The 22,658-nt window shown below is 54.4% G+C and overlaps 1 protein-coding gene across 1 annotated transcript; it reads left to right on the top strand.

Moving 5' to 3' along the window:
• Positions 1-1,820: 1,820 nt before the first annotated feature.
• On the top strand, positions 1,821-22,624 carry LOC141747496 (uncharacterized). Its single transcript, XM_074597818.1, has 14 exons — positions 1,821-1,865; positions 3,487-4,635; positions 8,482-8,698; positions 10,264-10,421; positions 10,778-10,879; positions 11,662-11,859; positions 12,239-12,798; positions 15,334-15,607; positions 16,297-16,507; positions 18,485-18,627; positions 19,540-19,653; positions 20,485-20,688; positions 21,390-21,483; positions 22,393-22,624. The coding sequence occupies exons 2-14, from the start codon at positions 3,765-3,767 to the stop codon at positions 22,454-22,456; spliced, it is 3,210 nt and encodes a 1,069-aa protein (XP_074453919.1). The 5' UTR covers positions 1,821-1,865; positions 3,487-3,764; the 3' UTR covers positions 22,457-22,624.
• The last annotated feature ends 34 nt before the right edge of the window (positions 22,625-22,658 follow it).

The raw sequence follows: 22,658 nt of genomic DNA, 5'->3' as shown, positions 1-22,658 counted from the left end.
CCAGATCCTGCCTTTTCTGCCTCCCCACAGGCTGGCGGGCTGTGGTGCGGCTGGAGAAGGCACCGGCGGGAGGAAGGAGCTTTCTGGGCGCCCGGGCTGTGCTCCCCAGAGCAGGAGGGGAGCCTGGCAGGACAGAGCAGCAGGGGCGAAGCGAGCCCCAGGGCTGAGCACGCAGCGGGGGCGGGAGGGCGCGGGGAGCTCAGCGGGTCTGGGACCCGCTGCCAGCGTGACGGGGAGTCACTGAAGTCCGATTGCGCCATGTGGATCCCGGTAAGGGATGAGTCAGGGCCCTTCTGGGTAAGGGTGTTTCCTCTCCCCAACAGCTCTCCGCCGCCCTTTGTAATTCCAGAGCCTCATGGTTGCATAAATACAATGCCTCCAAAATGTGATAGTTCAACTGAATAAACCCTGTCAGGAGGAGCATTACAGGCTTTGCCACCCTGTCGCTGAGCCGCCACACAGGGCGCTCGGGCTCAGTGTGGTGGGGGAGTTTGTTTTGCTCAGGTCCCGGGTGGGAACTGCCCCAGCACTGCTCTGGGGATGCGCGGGATGACAGAGCGTGCACCAGACGGAGCCTGTGGGAAAGCTCGTGCTGCCCAGGTCCCCCTCCCTGGGGTGCAGATGCACCCAGATAACACCCCGAGATACACCCAGATGCACCCCAAGGAGCACTTGAGACCATATCCTGCCCCTCGTGGTGCAGCCTGTTCTCCAGGAATACCTGTGGATCCCGTGAAGATGCCGGGGCTGTAGGCACACAGGTCCCCCCAGCCCAGCCGGCAAGACCTGGGGCAAATGCAGCCCCCCTGGCAGAGCTCCCCCCGTGCTCTGAAGTGCCGGTTTCCAGTTACAAGAGAGAGGAAGACACCAGGCTGCTGAGTCACGAGCGGGAGCCCACGTCTGGCCCAGCTGCCGGAGCAGCTCCTTTGTCAAATGAACGTTTGGCCCCGACTCCCGCCCAGAGCAGGATCTCCGGGATCTCCTCCTCCCACAGAGTCCCCGTGGCTGGTGGAGCAGGGCAGTAACCACACACAGCTCCCCATGGGGACATCCAGGGAAGGGGAACTGGGCAGCCCCGTGAGCAGGTCCGAGGGAGCAGGACCCGGGATTTGATGGGGTGGAAGAGGAAGGCCAGGCCCTGCCTCCTCCCTGCTGGCCAGGGATCGAGGTCCCAGTGCAACTTGTGGGGGGCAGCCAGGCATGCTGGGAGATGTGCAGTGGCATTGGCTCATCCCTCCGCATCCGGACAGGCTGGGTGCTGGATCCTGCACAGCAGAAAGGCAGCGCCGTGGCTCGTGGAGGCTGCAGGCACCAGTCCCATGGCACTGCCACTGGGCACGGCCTCCAGCACCACCGTGCAGCCCTCCAGCTCCTGCTCCAACCCCTGAGGCTGCTGCAAGGAGAGACACTACGTCCTCCAGCACAGCCCAGCTGCTGGTCCTGGCTGGGGAGTTCAGTGGGGCAGGGAGGTGGATACACAACCGGTTAACATCCATCCATCCTTCCATCCGTCCATCCTTCTGTCCATCCGTCCATCCTTCTGTCCGTCCTTCTGTCCGTCCTTCTGTCCGTCCTTCTGTCCGTCCTTCCATCCATCCGTCCATCCTTCCGTCCATTCTTCCGTCCGTCCGTCCGTCCATCTGTCCATCCTTCTGTCCCATCCGTCCATCTGTCTGTCCATCCTTCCGTCCATCCCGCCCCGGGAGATGAGCCCGAAAGAGCCAGAGAAGGGTCTTCTGGGACACGGGGCCGAGCGAACTTATTTTGGGGCTGGAGCTCGGTGAAGGGCTTCTCCCTCCTCTCCCTCCCCTCCCCGCCCCGCCCCGCCCTCCCCGCTGCGGCCCCGGCGGTGGCAGCGAGCGGTGGTGAGTGCGCGGGACGGCGGGGCCGGGATACCCCTGCAGCGGCCCCGCTTCTCAGCGCTGCGCCCGGCCACTGCCGGCCCGGCGCGGGGGCTGCGCGGGGGGTGCTCGAGGGTTGCGCGGGGGCAGCGCGGGGCGGGGGTGCGCGGGGGCTGCGCCGGGCGGGGGGTGCGCGGGGCTGGGCGTGTGCGAGGGTTGCGCGGGGGCTGCGCGGGGCGGAGGGTGCGCGGGGCTGGAGGTGCGCGGGGGTTGCGCGGGAGGATGCGCGGAGCGGGGGGTGCGCGGGGGTTGCGCGAGGGGATGCGCGGGGCAGGGGTTGCGCGGGGGGATGCGCGGGGCGGGCGGTGCCGGGCAGATCCCGCTCCCGGCGGCCCGGACTGAGCCCCGAAGCCCCGCTGGGCCACTCCGCGAAGCCCCGCCGGCAGCCGGGCCGCCTCCCGGGGCGGGACGGAGGCTCGTCCCCGTCCCCCGTCCCCGTCCTTCCTCCCCTTGCAGCGGGGCCGGGGGTCGCCGCTGGGTCCCTGCCGCGCCGGGGGCATCGCGCCCCGCTCCTGCCCTGCCAGAATGTCCAGTTTGGGGCGGGGGGGGGTAGGGGGAGGACACGTGGTTTTTTTTTCCTGCTGTTTTCTCCACTTTTTGGTGGGTTTCCTCCTGTCCCTTGCTCAGGAGCTCCCCCGTGTGTTCCTCCTCCTTCCTCCTGCCTTCAACCGAAACGGGGGCAAACCGTGGAAATCGGGCGCCCTGCGGGGCCGGGTTTGGGCAGGGGAAGCCGGTGCAGTTTCTTTTTCTTTGGAGGCTGGGCAGGAGCAAGAGTTTGCCAGGTGTTGATAGTGATTTTGAGGATGAACTGGGCCTGAAAGGGAACAGAGAACTTTTGGGCTGGTGTCCGTCTAACAGAAGAGAGAGCAGCGCCGGGGCCGTGGGGTGGAGGCGTGAGGCGTGTGGGTTCCTCTCCGTCTCCTGGAGCCCCGCAGCAGATGAGCTTAAGGGCTGCCAGGGACAGCAAAAGGGGAAGGCGTCACACGGGGCGGAGTGGCTCAGGGTCCCCTCTCTGCCATCGGGGTCTGTTCTTTCACAGAATCGCCGCCAGCTTTCCCGCTCTGGTTATCGCAGCCTCCTCCCGTTTGTGAGGAGACGTCTTAAGCATCTTAAATTGTCGGTCCCTCCCCGCTGCTTGTTTGGCAGACTTACTCCGCGCTGGCCAGAGCTGCAGCAGGCCCGGTTGGTGCGGTGCTCAGCGGAGCCGCTCTGCTCCACGCGCAAGAACCCAGCCAAACCCATCCGTCCTCTCCTGCCCCACCCTCACCTTGATGGAGAAGATGGCTACTACCATCTTTAGTGCCATTTTATGTTAATTCCCATGGAATATAATTTAGATATGGGGAAATAACTGTTAACACAGACACTGTGCAACTTCCAGTGTTCACACAAGTCTCAGTTTCAAACGCTGCCAACCGCTGGCTGCGTCCCGTTGCAGTCGCTGTTGTACATCTTGAGAAACCGCTGAAGAAAGACAGGGAGGAAAAAAATTATGGGGCTGTTCAATGTCACTGGGGTGTTTCTGTGTTTCCTAACAAGATTCGTCTTTTCTCCCCCTCCCCGTCCCCCGCCCCAACTTTTAAAGGAGCTGAGCTGGGAAGTCTCTTCCTCAAGCCTTCTCGGTCCCATTTGCGGGGGGAATTGCTGCTTTGCTTTGCAAACCAGAGCTCCCCGAAGAAGTGTGCCTGCTTCTGCCAGTGCCTCCGCCAGTCGGCATCCGGGTTGGAGGCCTTGCGTTGCTGTCCTGCGACAGCCAAGTGGCGGCGGCTTCCTTCTCTGCTCTATTTGTGGCTATTTCTGTGTTCTGTTTGTGGAGGCTCAGATCTCTAGATTTGAACTGAAACAAAAATCCCGGCCATCATCATGGGAGGTATCTGGCTGGTTGGACTGATGGTACTTGTGCACGTCTGGTTTCCCAAGGTTGCTGCTCAGAATCTCATAAAAAACCCCAGGGACCAAAAAACAGAGCATACCCTCTTGATTAACGAAGTCAATGCTGACAGCCCGGGAGAGGACACTTCTGAGTTTGTGGAGCTCTATCACAGCAGCGGTCAAACAGCCCGCTTGGATGGCTACTATCTGGTCTTCTACAACGGCAACGGAAACCGAGCCTACAAAGTTTTCAACCTCCAGGGCAAAGTTACTAACAGCCAGGGACTCTTTCTCATTGGCTCCTCTTCCGTGAACCCGGCTATTGTTATTCCTAAGAACACTATCCAGAATGGCCCTGACGCCATTGCTCTCTACTATGGAAACGGGAACTACAAGGAGGGCATGGGTGTCACAAATTATGGACTAGTGGATGCCTTGGTCCATAAGACTAAGAAGACGGACAGAGCTGATACGCTGGTGAGGGTACTGACCCCGGGCAGAGATGCTTTCCTGGAGGACTCCACCTTCAGGACCACAGATGAGTCCATAGAAAGGTGCCGTGGGGCAGATTCCCAGTGGATCTTCCAAGTGGCCATGCCCACCCCAGGCACAGACAACCACTGCATCCTAACTCCTCAGCTGAACGCGTCTGCTGTCCTGATCAGTGAGGTCCTTCCTGCCTCTTCTTCCGAGGAGTTCGAGTTCGTAGAGCTCCAGGGTCCCCGCTCCACTATGCTGAGAGACATCGTTTTGGTGCTGATCGACGGTCGGACCAAAGACATTCATTTCACCATGGATATTTATGGCAAAACCTCACTGGATGGGCTACTTCTGATTGGGCCAGCACAAGGCAAAACCCCAGGTAAGCACTGCATTTTGATGACTACCTCAGAGCCGGGGGAGCCATCAGCCAAGTTTGGGGCTGGAGGATGCTGTCGGGTTTTATTGCCGTTGGGCATTCTGAGAGATCAGTGCCAATGTGGCTGAGAACTCAGTGGCAGATGGAAAAGCAAATCGCATGTTAGTAATTATTGGAAAAGGAATTATATACAGCATATTAAATATAAGGCATTATTGGGAGGAGAAGAAAGAATGGAGGCCAACTTTTATGCCACTGTTTAAATTCATGCTTTGCTTGCGTCTTTTATCTTATCTCGTGTGGGTCAGCGTGGATGGATAGTGCTCTGGAAATGTTTCTACAGAAGAAATAACTAAGTATGCCTAGAAAAGGGAAAGCTTGGTAGGGCCCTGACAGAGGATTCAGAAATGTGAGTAGCCTGAAGAAAGTGGAGCAGGATTGCTTGCTTACTCTTTCCACTGGTACGAGAACTAAAGGGCATCAAAAGAAAGTAGAAGGAGGTGGTTTGAAGACAAACAAGTGGAGGCCATATGTCTCGCAGCTGTGGTAGACCTGCAGAGCTCCAGGTGAGGGACCTCCTGGAGATGAGAAGCCCACATGTGCCTTTGCTCCTCCGGAGGCTGCGGTTCTGCTCCCGGCCCCGTGGCCAGCCTGCCGCGGGGCCCTGACTGCGCCACGTCTCCCTCGAGTGTCTCCCTTCTCGGTGTGTCACTCGGTGGTCATTCACAGCAGGTACATACCCTCTTCTCAAAAAAGCACAAGGGCTTTTCTTCCATCGGGCCACCTGCAAAGGTCAGTCACAGAGTGTCACGCACAGGCGGTGTGAAGCTGCGATCTAAACTTCCTCCCAACATTCACGATTTCTTCCAGGCCACTGGAGGAGGAAGAAATATCTTGTTCTTTTGGGCACCTCAAAAGAAGATTTTGGCAGCTGGAGACGCTGACCCTGCAGATGTCTTGTGTAATTCACTGACTCATGATTTCTGATTCGGGGAGTATGTTCATCCCCTACAAAGCTGGTTCCCATAAAAATGCAGAAAGACTTTTGCAACTAGAACTTTTTTTTTTTTATTATTATTATTATTTAAAAGCGGTTGAGCTGCTTTTCACAATTCAGGCTGCTCCAAATACTCTCTCTCACCTCAAGTAGGAGAGCTCCTTGTCCACTTGAGCTCTGCTTCTCTCACCAGGCAAGGTGCTCCGCTCTCACCTCGTGGGGGGCCGGGGCTGTTCGCAGCCAGTAAGCCGAGGGGGTTCGCAGAAAGCGGTGGGAAAGCACGAGCAGCTTCCAGGCTAAGCAGGACATTTCTAAGGATTACGTTTAACTGTTCCTCAAAGCTCACTCAAGCCAAGAAGTTGACTGGAGATAACGCTCTGGCATTTTGTTTCCAATGAGGCCTTGTCAAGATGTCCCAAGCGTACTGCGCACGCGTTTTTGCGGAAGGTTTTTCCCCCGCAAAAAACCAAATGACAGTGCGTGATTACGTTTTCATCATCTTAAAAGGATACTTTCATAGTGACTCCGTGCTGAGCACTGTGGGAGAATTTGACCGCTTGGTTTAACCCGACCACTTCAAATCTGGGACAGGAGCTCTTAAAATGGTCCTGTGCATTAGTCCTGTCTTTGTAAGGCTTGTCTGCCTATCACTGCAGAGAACTTAAAGCTGTGAGAGCGCTGGAGCAGAAGTCCTCCCTCGACAGATGCCAGTGTGAAAACTTTCAAATGAGTCATAGGGTGGTTTGGGTTGGAAGGGAACTTTAAAGATCATCTAGTTCCACCCCGCTTGCCATGAGCAGGGACATCTTTCACTAGACCAAGTTGCTCCAAGCCCCATCCAAGCTGACCTTGAACACCTCCAGGGATGGAGCATCCACCACTTCTATGGGCAACCTAGGCCAACATCTTGCCACCCTCATCGTAAATTTTTTCTTTCTACCCTGTTAGTTTAAAACCATTACCCCATATCCTATCCGTACAGACCTTGGTAAGAAGTCCCTCTCCGTCTTTCCTATAACCCTCCTTTAATTATTGAAGGGCCACAATAAAGTCTCCCTGGAGCCTTCTCTTCTCCAGGCTGAACCCCCCCAGCTCTCTCAGCCTGTCCTCACAGCAGAGGGGCTCCAGCCCTCCCAGCATCTCCGGGGCCTCCCCTGGCCCCGCTCCAACAGCTCCGTGTCCTTCTGCTGTTGGTGCCCCAGAGCTGGAGGCAGCACTGCAGGGGGGTCTCCCCAGAGCAGAGCGGAGCAGAGGGGCAGAATCCCCCCCTCGCCCTGCTGCCCACGCTGCTGGGGATGCAGCCCAGACTGCAGGGGGTTCTGTGCTGCCAGCACACATCGCCGGGTTGTATTGAGCTTCTCGTCCACCAACACCCCCAAGCCCTTCTCCTCAGGGCTGCTCTCCATCCCTTCATCCCCCAGTCTGTGCTGATAGTGATGATTGCCCTGACCCAGGTGTAGGGCCTTGCGCTTGGCCTTGTGGAACCTCATGATGTTCACATGGGCCCACTCCTCCAGCAAGTCAGAGTCCTTCTGGATAGCATCCCTTCCTTCAGGTGTATCAACTGCACCACTCAGCTTGGTGTCATCTGCAAATTTGTTGAGGGTGCAGTCAATCCCACTGCCTGTGTCATTAATGAAGATATTGAACCATACGGACCCCCGAGGGACACCTCTTGTTACTGATCTCCATTTGGGCATAGATCTGTTGGCTGCAACTCTGGATGCAGCCGTACAACCAGTTCCCAATCTATTGAATAGTCCATCCATCAAACCCCTGTCTCTTCAATTTAGAGGCAAAGATGTTGTGTGGAACAATGTCAAAGGCCTTGCAGAAGTCGAGATAGATGACAGCAGTTGCTCTTCCCTTATCCTCCAACATAGTCGCTCCATCATGGAAAGCCACCAGATTAGTCAGGCAGGGGAAAAACAGACTCCTGGGCAGGGATGCATCAGGGCTAAGGCACAGGACGTCCCCTTAGCATGCAGGTGGCCTGGTGGCACTTACTTCTCAAGGAGCAACCAATTCTTCTTACCCCTCTGCCTCTCATGTGGCTCCTCCTTTAATGTTTGTTCCCTGAAGCCATTTACACGGGGAGAAGTACTGAAATATCATCGATCTGCTGCTTTTAATAGCCTTAGCAGTTCCTACCAGGTGCTGGGGAAATAGCTCATGAAGGGAACAATAAATACGAGGAAGGAAATTGGGAAGCTCATGAGACTGGAAAGCTCCACCAAACCTCAGCCTTAATTTTGTGTGCTGGTATCTTGACCCTTTGCTGAATACGTGTGTGTATATATTGTGTGTGTATGTGGAGAGCGTGTTTGTAAAAACCATGGACTGTTAAATGCTGGAATAAAATGTAAATTCTTAAATATTTCTGTTTAAAGCAACTGCTACCTGAACAGTTAGTGGATTTTGCAGATCACTTTTAGAATTAAAAATTGACTTTACTGTCGGTGAAGTCCCATCAGCACTCACTTTCCAGTTCCTCTGTTTATGCATAAATCAGCTTCTCTGTTCGCGAAACCAAAACAGCAGGGCAAACTCTGCTCAGATTTCCCCCTCCGGCCTCTTCAACGCTGTGGATCTGGACAGAAATGGGGAAATTCAGGCTGAGCAAACGTGAGAAATGTTAGTGAGCAAAAAGATGGGGCAGCAGATGCCGAATTTGCGATAACCAGGCAACGTCAGCCACTTTCTGAGTTCCTGCGTCCTGCTCTCCGGGACTGAAGAGATGCTGGTTTCCTACATTGTGGCTATCTTTCATGTGTTGCTCATGTGCCACTGTTGTGACACTGTTGTTGTACCACTCATGTGCTGCTGTTGCTCCTTTCCTTGCTGGTGTGCAGTGGATCTGCCGTTCCCGGAGAACACCACCCGTCCTGTCCTCCGAGGTGGCCCCAATGCAATTGCCCTCTACAGAGGCAACAGCAGCAGTTTTGTCCCGGGGAGGGTGCTGCCGGTGACCAGCCTGTTGGATGCCTTCGTGTACACGAGCGACGAGGAACCAAACCCTGAGCTGCTGGAGACCCTCACCCCTGGCAGACCTGCCTACAAGGAAAAGCGGTGAGATGCTGGGCAGGGCTGGGAGGAGAATTTGGCACCAGAATCGCCCTTGCCTGCCGTCCCAAACCCTGGTCAGGACTGGTTGACAAGTGCCACCTCCAGACCAGGGTCTCCTCGTGGTGGCATTGAGTCCTGTCCTTTTTCCACCCCTTGGGCTGAGTTTGTAGGTGTCCCCCTCTCCTCAGCAGTCCTGGTGCAGCTGTACAGTTGTAGAATGAAGTACATGAGGAAGAATTTTCTGACCAAATGATGGCTGGTTAATATTTTATAATTTTAATAATTTATAATGTATTATTTATAAAAGTGTAATGGTCAATATAATGGATTTTCCAGTACCTCTTTCAACAAGAAAAGGTTTTTCTTAGGCTCAGGGTGGAATTTCAGGTCAAAATGAGGGCAAGGGAGGGACTTCAGTATCGTTCCCCTGACCCAGGAGGAAATCCCTGCCCTGCTTCGTCCAGACAAAGGACTGAAAGCGGGGTTACTGTGCATTCTGGGTTGAGCCCAGAATGGGGTTTCTTTTTGTCTTGGTGGGTTAATAACCTCAGACTTTTGTGAGACATGAGAACTGTTTCCTTCACTTTTTAGGCATGGTCTACTAACAGGAGAAAGAGGAGAACAGAGCGGGTAAAGGACAGTGGAGCGAGCGGAGGAGCGGGGGCAGCAGGTGCCATGCACGTGAAGACGGGGTGGGGTGTGTCGAACCAGGCAATAAGCAAAAAAAATCTGGGCAAGCTCTTGTCTGCGGTTTTGATGGCAAAGCAGCAGATTTGACCTCTGTGTGTAACTGTCGACTAAATACCAAGGTCCTGGCTGTGTAGCTGGAGGAAATTCAACCTTTCTGGACGGGCCTGTGAAAAGGCCATTTGAGACCACCATTGGAGTCAACTGCATCAAGAAAGGGTGTAGTTTACTCCCAAGACAGGGTCACCACTCGTTCACAGCATGCTCCTATTCCTTCCTTTGCTCATTTTCCTCCTTCTTGTGGAACAGAACCTGCACGTATCCCATAAGGAAGCGGTCTCCTTCCCCGAGGAGCTCTGAGCAGCTCTGCTCTGTACAGCTCCTCACAGTGGGGCTTCATGGAATCGTAGAATGGTTTGGGTTGGAAGGAACCTTTAAAAGTCATCTAATCCAACCCCTGGTCATACTCTTTGCCTTTGAGTTGAGGGCCCTTCCTCAAGCATTTTAACCTCAGGTGCTGCCTTTCAGTTTCCCTAGCTGCACCCCACCGTTCTTCCCACCGGTCCCAGGCTGAGTACGAGTGTATCTGTACTATCTTGCCTCCCTTCAAATCAGTCAGAAAAGCAGCCGGTGCTAGAACAGAAAGGGTTGGATGAAGCCTGTGCTCTTCTCTCTCAAGATTTGGTTAGCTCTTGGGCTTTTTTTTTGAGACAAGGAGGTACTGATGAGGATGGTATCTCTCCAAACCTTGTGAAGGGAGAAGACTGTAAGTGCATGGTTTCATCCTGTGGTGCAGGCAGGCGTGACTGGTGGGTGAAGAGCACTCGGATCTCTGGCTGGCAGGTCGTGTTTTCTTTCATTTACATGTCCGTCTCTCGCAGGCACCAGCTGGGAGATGTGTCCATGAGCCAGTGCAACTGCTGCTCTGTGACCCGGGACTCCTTGTCTTACGTCCTCAGCCGGCCCACCCCTGGCAAGTTTAATGATTGCCCCAGCAGACGCTTCAGCCAGACTCTTTCCTTCTGCCTCCATGTAGCAGGTGGGTATTCGTTATTTCTGCTTCTGTAGGCAGGACCTCCTAAGGACAAGAGCACTTGCACAAAGCCAGAGCTGTGCAGAAAGACTTCCCAGAGTCGTGCTGGGGCGTGTGAACGTAACACCAAAGGAAATGCAGCTAGGACATCTGCCAGTTTTTTGCAATATTTTTCCTCATGGCAACCCGCGGCTGAGCTTTTCCAGTTTTGATTCCTGCACCCAACTGCTCGGGGTGAAGTGAAGCCTTTTTTGGGCCCTCTGAGTGATAAGCAGGAGCTGAGCTGCGCCCATCCCAGAATGAGCTGGATCCCGTGACCGAGGTTGCACTGGCTGGGTAACAGTTAGGTTTTTGTTTCATAGATTGCCAGGAGTGGCTCCTGAAGTCAGAAGAGGTCCTGGTGACTCTGGTCCAGGCCCTTGATGAATCCTGCAGCTGTGGAGTCTCTGCTGCCTACTTCAAAGGTGAGCGGGGCAGGACCAGGGCAGCCCAGGGACCGCCAGTCACTAATGCCCGTTCACTTCTGATTTTCAGCCCCATGTTTCCTGTTGCGTTGCATCCTCCTGGCTTGCATGCCAGCCAATTTGAACTTGGCGCTGATGAGAGGAACGTCAGGTGTTAGGCAGAGCATGGTCCTGCTCTTGCATGTTTGGCAGGGCGCTTCCATCTGCGGCTCCGCCGGCACACATCGCTGCTCACCTGCGGACCACCAGCTGTTTTGGCCTTGAGACAGATGTGGCAACAAGGGTGACATCTCAGCTAGGAGTTTGTTGCCTACCTGACTTTATAATCCATATGAACTAAGCCAAGTTGCAGCAGAAATGCAAGGGGCCCTACTGGCCTGCGTTGCTTTTCTGATATCCCTACCAGGTTAGTGCGCAAGTGTGAGGAGCACGCACAGGCACGTGAAGGGGAGCTGTGACTTTGCAGCCTGCATTGTCAGCAGCGTTATATTTAGCTGATGTTTAGACACAGCCTGAAGAGACTGTTCTGTGCAATGTTGGGACTACGAGGCTTCAAAAGGATGAGCGCAGTATCTGGGCGTGCTGTGGGACTTGGTCCCAGGTTGTCCCCGGGCACGGGCAGCGCTCACGGCACTGTGCAGATGGTATGAACTGCCCTGAGTCAGTCTGACCAGGAGGGCAGCAGTGGTAGAGATGAGCCGGTGAGCTCTTGTCTCTTCCAGGAGAAAGTGCATCTTTGGCAGCATGGGGAAACTGAGGCAGTTCTCTGTTTGTCTCTGCAGAGCCAAAGGCAGCCTGCCAGGACCTGGGGCTTGTGTTCACCACTCTGCTAACTGCTAAGTCAGAGGACCAGTTGAGCAGCCTGCTGCTAGCCTTCAAGACCTTCCTAGAGACGCCCAGACTTGTTAGTTTTGGCAGAAGGAACATCACAGCAGAAAGCTCCTGCTTCAAGGATGTTAATGCGTCAGGCTTGCCTCCAGGTACCGATCATCATTCTTGCAGGTTGGGGGGTACGATGTGTTTGAGGGTGGACATGTGGGTCTAGCTCTCCTGCAGGAGGAGATGTCCCTCCCTCCATTTCCCCAACTCTGGCAAAAATCCCCTCCAATTCCATCGCATCCAGTTACCCATTTTGCTCATTCTCTGGAATAACAGCAAGCTCTGTTGCTACAGCTGGGATTAGAGTGTTGCCAGGGCTCTTCTAAGGCTTATGGAGCACACAGCTGATAAAAATCTGAGCCAGCATCCTCAGTCCTCTGCTGAATTTGTTGTCACCCCAGCAAAATAGCATTAAACGTCGTGTTGTTTCCCTGGGGTTCTGTGCTTAGGCCCATATTCGTGACGTTTTTGCTTTCCAAGGTGTCCCATCAGAGATACCAGAAGGGACTCGAGAGCCTCCTGCGCATGTGGCCAAGCTACTGATCAATGAGGTGAACCCAGACAACCCAGGGGGAGCAGAGGACACAGAGTACATTGAACTCTTCTACACTGGACGGACACGCTTTGACCTCCAGGGATACTGGTTGGTCCTCTACAACGGTAAAAATAGCCGGGCCTACCGGGTGTTGGACCTGTCGGGACACCACACAGATAAGCTGGGTTACTTCTTGGTGGGGAGCAGCGCCGTGCGCCCAGCACCCATGATCAGGCTGCCCCCCAACACCATCCAGAATGGGGCGGACGCTGTGGCTCTCTACTATAGCAACACCACCCCCTACGCGGTGAACATGGCTGTGACTGCAGAGGGGCTGGTGGACGCCGTGGTGTACACGTCCCGAATGCCAGAGAAGGCACACCAGCTGGTCAAAGTGCTGGTACCAGGGCAGAGCATCCTGTATGAAAACGATTCTCACAGCACTGAGGATGAGTCTCTGAGCCGCTGCTACAGCCTGACCGCAAAACTCCAGAGCAGCTTCCAGGTGGGTTGATGGCGGATGTCCTTTCTCCATCCGTAGTCACTGGGAGGGCAGCAGTCATGTTTCAGTATGTCCTTTATTTGGGAGAGTGGGGCATTCTGGTGAGCCACATCTACCTCCTGACATCTGCTGATGCTCTCAGCAGGCCTCACCTCCCTGCCCCCTTCACCTGCCTGTTGTTGGCCAGGTAACAGCTCCCCCTGCCCTGGGCAGCGTGGCTCCGAACCAGGAGATCTCTGAAGACAGCTCACATGCTGCCAACCCCAGAACGGGGGAGTCTGCTTTTGGGCAGCATCCTGGGCTGTCAAGTTACCCTGAGCCAGATGTGGAGCCACCTCTTCACCCCCATTTGTTTGGTGCCACTTTCAGGATGTGTGGTACAGCACATCACATCCGTGAAACCCAGCTTCCTGCAGGGCCAATGCGTGAAGGACATGCCTCCACCATTGGTGTGACTGATTTGTGGTAATTCGTCTGAAGTACGGAATTACGGAATTTTTTTTCAGAGTTGGAAGGGACCTCTAGAGATCATCTGGTCCAACTCCCCTGCTAAAGCAGGGTTGCCCAGAGCACATCACTCAGGACTGCATCCAGGCGGGTCTTGATGCAGCCAGAGACGGGGACTCCACAACCTCCCTGGGCAGCCTGTTCCAGTGCTCTGTCACCCTCACCGTAAAGAAGTTTTTTATCATATTTGATAGGAACTTCCTATGTTCCAGCTTGTGCCCATTACCCCTCATCCTGTTACTGGGAACCGCCGAAAAGAGTCTGGCTCCATCCTCCTTAAACCCACCCTTTAGATACTTGTCAACATTAATAAGGTCTCCCCTCGGCCTTCTCTTCTCCAGGCTAAAGAGTCCCAGCTCTCTCAGCCTTTCCTCATACGGGAGATGCTCCAGTCCCTCCATCATCTTTGTTGCCCTCCGCTGGACTCTCTCCAGTAGTTCCCTGTCTCTCTTGAACTGGGCAGCCCAGAACTGGACACAGTATTCCAGTTGTGGCCTCACCAGTGCAGAGTAGAGGGGGAGGATGACCTCCCTTGCCCTGCTGGCCACACTCTTCCCTGTGTAGCCCAGAATTCCGTTGGCCTTCTTGACGACAAGGGCACATTGCTTGCTCGTGGATAATTTACTGTCTACCAAGACCCCCAGATCCTTTTCTTCAGAGCTGCTTTCCAGCAGGTCCACCCCTAACCTATACTGGTGCTTAGCATTCTTCCTCCCCAGGCACAGGACCCTACACTTGTCCTTGTTGAACCTCATGAGGTTCTTCTCTGCCCAGCTCTCCAGCCTGTCCAGGTCACGCTGGATGGCAGCACGGCCCTCTGGGGTGTCGGCCACCCCACCCAGTTTGGTATCATCAGTGAACTTGCTGAGCATACACTCTGTCCCCTCGTCCAGGTCGTTGACGAATACGTTAAACGATACTGGTCCAAGTATTGACCCCTGGGGGACACCACTGGTTACAGGCCTCCAACTTGACCCTGCTCCATTAATCACAACCTTCTGAGTCCTGTCGCACAGCCAGCTCTCAATCCACCTTGCTGATCCCCTTGTCTAGTCCATGCTTCCTCAGTTTCCTAAGGAGGATGTTATAAGAGACAGTGTCAAAAGCCTTGCTGAAGTCAAGGTAGAGGACATCTGCTGCTCTGCCCTCATCCAGCCAACCAGTTATAACATCATAGAAGGCCATGAGATTGGTCAAGCATGATTTACCCTTGGTAAATCTATGTTTGACCACTTCCAATAACTTCCTGCTCTTGAATGTGCTTGGGTATGACATCCAGAACAAGTCGCTCCATTACCTTCCCAGGGACGGAGGTGAGACTAACCGGTCTGTAGTTCCCTGTGTCCACCTTCTTGCCCATTTTGAAGACTGGAGTGATATTGGCCTTCCTCCAGTCCTCAGGCACCTCTCCTGTTCACCATGACCTTTCAAAGATGATGGAGAGTGGCCAAAGATGATGGAGGGTGTTCCTTTTTATTTCGAAACCTGTAGTTTCAGGTGGTCCCCCTGAAGGAACATGACAGAGTCTGTATGCTTGTCCTGCATAGGGCTGGGTAAGGGAGGACTTTGCTGCTCCACTGCTGATGCCTGCTGGGATTGGACCTCAGGTCCAAAACTGGGGCAATAAAACGGCTCTAGAAGCAGAAGAGGTCTGCTGGCAGGAGGGAGGTGCTGAGTGGCCGCCACAGCCACATTTGAAGGGAGGTTTGCAGTGGGAGAGGACCGCAAGGAAGCGATGCCACAGACGGGAGACACAAGTGTAGAATTGCTCCCGAGAGCAGGGAAAGAGAATTGTTACTAGGCCTGAGAGTGGGAGCAAAGGCAGTGATGGGGATGTGTGGTGACGGGCGACCCTTGCAGCCAGGACAACCCTGAGAGCAGCTGGTGTGAGGCAGAACCACCACGTCCTCTTCGGGCCTCAGCGGGGAGCCGTGGGAGGCACCAACAAGAGGTAACACCATGAGCAGCTATCGCTCCACCTGAAAAAACGGGAGCAGCAGCAGTGGCAGCAGCTTTTGTGTCTCACTGCAGGTGACCATGGTGACGCCGCTGGGGGAGAACTTCTGCAGCAGCTCCTCGGCGCTGGTCCCTCCTGCCGTCCACATCAGCGAGCTGTGCCTGGCTGGGAGCACTGCGCCCTACCGCTTCGTTGAGCTGGAGGGGAAGCCTGGTGCCAGCCTGGGAGGGCTCAGCCTCATCTTCTTCTCAGGAAAGAAGGGCAAGGCGCATGTCAGCGTCCCACTGAGGGGCACCATTGGAGCCACGGGGCTGTTCGTGTTTGCATTGGATGGAGGCCAGGGGCATGGTGAGGCTGATGGCACGGACCTGGCGTGTGGTTTGTCTTCAAACAAATGGGCAGGTGGTTGAGCAGATTTGAGGAAAGGGATGAAGGAGGGTGCGTGACATGGGGAACACCTCTTCCTTGCCTTTCCTGTCCTTTATTGCTGTTTTTTCTCTCTTTGTTCTGCCTGGGCTGTTTCGTCACGCTCCAGCTGAGAAGGTGCTTAATCCTCCTGCCCGCCCTCGCTGAGCTCCCCATGCAGGGCAGAGGGACCAGGAGCACTGAAAGCTCCTCCTGCCAGGACCAAGACAAGGGGGCTCTCAGGAGAAGTAGGGTCCACTAGGACCGTCCAGTCATTCACTGATGCCACGGTCACTGATGCTCACTGAGCCCCACAGTGCTGCTGCCTCCTCCTGGTCCTGAGGTGGTGTTTCCTTTGTTTATCTTGATTTGTTTTTTGTTCACCTTTAAGTTCTGGCTGGGCTGCTTGGAGAGGACTCTGCATCTCAGAGAAACCTTGATCTTTTTGGAAACCTGTGTTCACAGCAAGCAGTTGCTTCTTTACAGCTTTACTTGGCCTCAGTCACCACCATTATTTTGTCTTCCGTTTCTGTTCTTGGAGTCCTCCTTGTTACCAGCTTGTCCTGTCAGGCTCAAGACTCAGCCTAACGCTATCTAGATGTTCACCCCACTTATTCCCCTGGCATTTCCAGATGGGACAAACCTGACTTTCAAGGACATCTCTGCTGCTAGTGAAGGCACCAGCGCTATTGCTGTGTACAGCACCAGCTTGATTCCTGCTGGCACAAAGGCAACATCAGAGAACTTGGTGGATGCCTTGGTTTACACGTGTGAGCCCAGCACAGCTGGAGGACACTTGGACTTCCTTGGACCGTCTTACGCTGTGCCCTGCAAGGATGGCAGGTGAGGTTGCTTCTCTGTGAAAATGCCTTTGGGTTCCCTGTCCCCAGCGCCTCCGGCTGGCACGTCCTGCACGGCTGAATGTATTCACCCGCACTGTGGTGAAAAACAGAGAGGTGGGTAGCACGTTGCCATGGAAAAGGTTTCCCCACCCTTGGCGTAGGGAATTGAACTTTGTTCCTCCACTGCCCAAGGGACGAGTATGGCCTCACATGAAGGAGCGCAGCCTTTACAGATAGCAGCTGCACATGCCTCTTTGCCAAACTTTTTCTTTAAAAAAAACACAGCCAAACAAAGGAAGCAAAAAAGAATATCCCTGTGAGCAGCACAACAAAACACAACCCAACATGGCTTTTGTTCCTAGGCGGACTCAATAGATTGGACCGATGGGCCAACGCGAATGGAATGTGCTTCAACAAGGCCAAGCGCCAGGTCCTGCACTTGGGCCACAACAAGCCCATGCATCGCTACAGGCTTGGGGAAGTGTGGCTGGAGAGCTGCCTGGCAGAAAAGGACCTGGGGGTTCTAATTGACAGGCAGCTGAACATGAGCCAGCAGTGTGCCCAGGTGGCCAAGAAAGCCAATGCCATCCTGGATTGTATTAGGAATAGTGTGACCAGCAGAAGTAGGGAGGTGATTGTCCCCCTGTACTCAGCACTGGTGAGGCCACACCTTGAATATTGTGTCCAGTTTTGGGCACCTCAATACGAGAGAGATATCGAGGTGCTGGAGCAAGTGCAGAGGAGGGCAACGAAGCTGGTGAAGGGCCTGGAGAATAAATCTTATGAGGAACAATTGAAGGAGCTAGGACTGTTTAGTTTGAGGAAGAGGAGGCTGAGGGGAGACCTCATTACTCTCTACAACTACTTGAAAGGACATTGTAGAGAGGTTGGTGCTGGTCTCTTCTCACAGGTAATTGGTGATAGAACAAGAGGGAACAGCTTCAAGCTGCAGCAAGGTAGGTTTAGACTGGACATTAGGAAAAAATTCTTCACAGAAAGAGTGGTCAGACACTGGAATAGGCTGCCCAGGGAGGTGGTGGAGTCACCATCCCTGGATGTGTTTAAGAGTCGTTTAGATGTGGTGTTGTGGGATATGGTGCAGGGGAGAACTTTGTAGAGTGGAGTTGATGGTTGGACTCAATGATCCCAAGGGTCTTTTCCAACCTAAATGATTCTGATTCCATGATTCTATAATAATGGAGAGCTAAGCCTTTCTCTTGGTGGGAATACTAGCAGAGTTCCTCCGGTCCACCACATCACCACTGTTAATTAAATCTGTCCCCCTCAAGTCCTCTGCTCCCCTGTCCCACCTGGTGTGACAGGAGGTTCTGCCTTTGTAGCCTCCCCTACGAGCACCCATGCACAGAGTGCGGCCCCACGTGCACGGTTTTCCTGGGAAACAGGTCTCCGGCTTCTGTCTGGCTGAAAAGCTATGCTGAACCCTCGGCAGGGTGGTTATTCCCAAGGTCAGGGCAGCGGTTTGGTGGGAGAGCTCCCGTGGGTTGACACCACTCTGCCCCTGTCTGGACCCTCTGTCTGGGTCCAGCCCTGAACAACTGCATCCAGAAAGCTGGTTCCTCACACCATGACCAAGTTTCTAAGCCCTGGTGTGGGGAGGGAAGCAGTAGGTTAGTGAAATGCAGGGGCAGATATTGTGTAGCTTGGAAAACTCCTTATCCTGGAGGACAAACTCTTAATTTTGGGAGGCTGGCTGTAATGAGGCAGCAATCTTACTCCTACAGAAGCCAGTCAGACCAAACAGGTTTGCTCTGGCCAAGCCCCAGTCTTCTCCAGCTGGTGCAGTTGGCTGGACCCATCTCTGTGATGGCTCTGTGAGTTGGTTTCAGCTCCAGCTCCAGCAAACTCTCCATCATCCCCAACAGCATTGGGAACTGAGGCCCGGGAGGGATTTGTGGTTGGAGGTGGGAAGAAATGTGTGTGAGGTGTTGGTGAGCTCTGACTCCTCTTCTGGGGACAGGCCCGTGTCCCTGAGCCGTTGCGCTGGTGGCAATGCCAGCGCAGAGCTGCAGTTTGCCGTCTCGGAGCCTACCCCTGGTCTGCAGAACAGCTGTCCCCAGGACGCCTTCGCGGTGGATCTCCACCTCTGCTTCCTGACACCCAGTGAGTGGAGCTGGGTGCCCCCTCTGGTGGGAGGCAGGAGGGCTGGGCTGGGGGCGATGGGAGGCTGACCCCGACATCCCATGGCATGGGAGGGGGATGCTGGCGGGGACCCTGCTGCCTCCCAGTCATGGAAGGGGACATGCTGGGGGAGGGCTGGTGCAGACACCCATCTGTTGATGTGATGCCACCATCCCAAGAGGGCAGCTTCGCTCACAGCTTCAGCATCTGCTTGTATGAAGGTGGCCACACATTTAATTTGAGATGTGTCTGCTGAGGCGGGGCTGGGCCCTGCTCTCGGGATTTTTCTGCAGTGTTAGATTTGCAGCAACGGCAGGAGAGCCCCCCCAGACCTCTCATGGTGGCAGGGGCATGGTGAGGGACACTGCCAGCAAACTCTCCCATCTCAGCCTGTCACAGGAACAAAGCGGCGTGGCTCAGTCCTGACCCCGGAGCCAGCAAGCAAAAGTAGAGGGGGTTCTCCAGCCCCTGCAAAGGCCATGCTTGGATCAGCTCGGGGCGGTCAACATCTGGGTTAAATGAAATGGATGTTCCTCCTCCTCCTTCTCCAGCCTCCTGAGAGGGGCAGGCAGCGGACATCTTCCTGCTCTCCCAGCACGAGGGACCTTTCTGTACTGGCCCACATGGTGGGACACATGGGGCATGGCTCTTCCCCACTCCCCTGGGAGGTTGGTGCAGGAGTGAAGCTGGTGTAAGAAGGCCAGAAGTGCAGACCCACCCTGCAGGAGGGGGACAGAGGAGGGTGGGATGCAGAGGAGGGTGGGATGCAAGCTCTGGAGGAGCTTTGCTCCTGAGCTCAGGAGTGAAGCCAAGTGTTTTAGAAGGGGCACGCAGCTGGGAGCTTATTAACAACCCCAAGCTGCACCCAGAAAAACACATCTCCTTTTCCTCTAGACTGTTCCATGTGGACCCTGCACCACAGGAGGATGCTGGAAAGCTTGGGAAGGGTCTTGTTGAGCTCCCTGGAGGAGAAGTGCTCCTGCGGTGTCTCTGAGCTCTACCTGCAAGGTTGGTGCCCTGCTCCGCTCTTCTGGTTCACAGTGCCCTCCTCCCTCACCCGTCCACAGCTCCTTGTCATCAGGATGGTCCCTTCTCAAGCCAAACTTGCAGGCTTGCACTCGAGTGAGGGGAACTGGAGGAGCAGTGGTGGGTACATGGGATTTCAGTGAGGAGAGCAGGAGAGAGCCTGACATGAGCTGCTTGCTAGAGGAAGGGCAGATGAGAGGGACCGTGAGCAATGGGAGTCTCTGATGATGCCTTGAGATGTCTGCCAGATAAACTGAGTATCCTAAACCCACAAAGCAAAGAGCCATTTGCGCTCTAGAGGACTCTGGTTCTCAACTCTTTCTCTGTCAGACTCCTTCAGTGTCCTATACTTATTCAAAGTACTTGGACCAAAAAGTCACTTCTGGAAGTCTTACAGACTTACAGGTCTTAAGAGATGGGAAGAAATGTTTCCTATTTTTTGGCTGGTGAAGGAATCGAAGACTTCGCAGCCATGCTTTGTCTGCCTCGCCCAAACACCTTTTTGACCCTGTAAACAATTTCAGGCAACTGTCACCAATGGGTAGAGATCGTGAAGTTACAAAGTGCAGTACAAAGTATTCTGCTGGGTTGGGAGAACAACTCCAAGTCCCTTTTGCAACTGAAAGAAAGGTGGAGCATATGCTCAGGTTACTTGTGAAACAGCATGGCAGGGTGATTTCAGAGCGGTGGGGAGAAGAGGGTGAAGAGCATGGAAGCAGGAGGGTGTTGCTGGAGCAGGGCATGAAGTCATGGGAGCAATGTGTCAGCCGAGGGGTGTCTGACCACCCAAGACGCGCTGTTGTTTCTCCGCAGATCTGAACCTGACGTGCACGGGCTCCCTGGTGAAGGTCTGGGGCCGGGTGCGGGCCCGGCAGCCGGAGCAGCAGCAGTCCATCGAGACCTGGCGCCAGGGCTTCCTGGCCAGCCCTCACCCCTTCTCTGTGGATGGGAGAGTGCTGAAAACCAGTCCCGAGTGTGTCGCCCCCAAAAATACACTGTCCGTGTCTCACAGCAGTGGTGAGTAGGAGGTGAAGCTAAGCATAGTGGTCTGCTTCCATCACAGTGGGGCTGGGGACAGGGTCAAGCCGTGTCTTTGTGAGGTGGGCAAGGCAGGGCAAGCCACCAGGGACCTCTGGTGATGCTTCCCAAACACAGCTGCCTTCTAGAAACTGGAAGGTCATTATGAGAGAGGTAATGACGGTTGGTTCCTCCGGTGTGCTGGGGTAGTCAGCCCTGTCACGCCAATACCACTGTCAGTTGGGGTGTCTAAATCTTCTCGTGAGGCTGAGCTTCACCAGGGAGCCCCTTTGCTTTCGGAGCTGTTGGACACACAGCCCAGAAGGCCAGTTGCTCGGAGCAGCAGGTGGCAGCCAGGCTGGAGCCGGCCAGAGCTGGCACGCCATGGCGGGGGCAGCCGGGAGGTGGAAGGGTGGCTCTCCAGATCAGGAGGCTGAGACAGCCCAATCCGTTGTTTCCCAGAGAAGTTGTCAGTCTCCCATCATTGGAAGTGTTCAAGGTCAGGTTGGATGGGGCTTTGAGCAACCTCATCTAGTGAAAGATGTCCCTGTGCATGGCAGGGGGTTGGACTAAATGGACTTTAAAGGTCCCTTCCAACCCAGCCCAGCCCAACCCACCTGTGACTCTGTGACCTCCTGGTGGCACCCTGTGCTGGGAAAGGTCATGGCTATAGTGGTCCATCTCTACCTTTGTACCCTCAGCTTCCTTCCAGGGCTGGGAAATTGCCCTGTTCATCTTGGGATGTCTCCTGCTCGTGTTCTTGTTGGTCAGCCTGGCACTTTACTTCATCAAAAGGTGAGAAACCCCCTTCCCATCTGCCTTGCATCTCTCACCCTCTCCTGCCCCAGCGCTTCCTCTCTCATTGCTGCACGGGGACCTGCTCCTTCACTCGGGTGAACACCTACATTCAGCTGCCGCATCCAAAGCCCCTTTGCTTTCGATGTGGCGGATTCCAGGTTCTGCAGGAGGTTCAGATAACCACCAATAAAAACCACAGATACTGCTAGGCATGGCAGTGGGCACAGTGTAAAGGCCATCAGTCTCGCTTACAACGCGCTGTGGTGGGAGAGCGGAAAGCTGAAGGCTTGTGCTACCCAAGGGGCAGTGAGATGATGCTTTGGCCACAGGGAAGAGCTCTTCCTTAGTGTGGGGTGGAAGCAACAGACCGTTTAGGATTACCTTGATGGAAACAGCTTCCATGTTATAAAATGACACCACTTTAAATAATTACGAAGGCGAAGAGCAGCTTAACAGTCGGGCTGCGTGTTTGTCTGAAATAAATGTTACAGTGGATGGGTTATTTAACCAGCCCAGGGGATTTATTTCCATGAATTTTTTACTGATTTTACTGACTGGTGTGCAAGTGTTAGAAATGAGGAAAATTCTTAAAATACATTTGGGCAATAGGAAACTCAGTATGTATTTTTTTTATAGGCATTTAAAAAATACCTTAAGTCGGGTTTAGGCAATCTCTTTCAGAAAGCAGGGTGGTTTTAAGTTGATGAACATGTGCCAGGTGACAGCAGGTGTCCTGCTCCTGTTTTTCCTCAAAACACTGAGACCTCAGTAAACTCTGTGCCTGCTGAAGGCGGGCCGTCCAGCCTCTTCGTTTTAAGTGCAAAGATGAGATGCAGATTAGTTGCCTCGTGCAAAAGAGCAGAGCGACTGATCTTCCGTTTTTTTCCTTTGTTTGTTGCTTTTCAGACGTCCGCAAAATTACACCAACATCGAAATGAACGACCGCAGGGAGATTGCAGCAGACTTCTAACGCTCCCGAGCACGGCAGCGGCGGCGACAGGCTCTAACAGCACTGGGGCCAGGCCTGTGTCGCGGCGCGGGGGGCAGACTGGTTGTCCAGCTCCCCCGTCTACCGGGGTTGCTGCAAGGACCTGCAAAATGTGTATATATACACGTATAATGTGTGTGTGTGTATACAGATCTGTGTGTGTGTGCGCGTGTATACAAATACC

This window comes from Larus michahellis, chromosome 8 (assembly GCF_964199755.1).
Source record: "Larus michahellis chromosome 8, bLarMic1.1, whole genome shotgun sequence".
Lineage (NCBI taxonomy): Eukaryota > Metazoa > Chordata > Aves > Charadriiformes > Laridae > Larus > Larus michahellis.
Note: the sequence above shows the minus strand (reverse complement) of the source record. Positions and strands in the feature narration are given on the sequence as shown.

What these genes read in the sequence shown, in the direction of transcription:
- LOC141747496 (XM_074597818.1), top strand. Translation starts at nt 3,765, where the DNA reads ATGGGAGGTATCTGGCTGGTTGGACTGATGGTACTTGTGCACGTCTGG. An exon ending in TGCGTCAGGCTTGCCTCCAG is followed by an intron (nt 11,860 to 12,238) that starts GTACCGATCATC and finishes TTGCTTTCCAAG; the next exon opens with GTGTCCCATCAGAGATACCA. An exon ending in CCTCTGCTTCCTGACACCCA is followed by an intron (nt 18,628 to 19,539) that starts GTGAGTGGAGCT and finishes CTTTTCCTCTAG; the next exon opens with ACTGTTCCATGTGGACCCTG.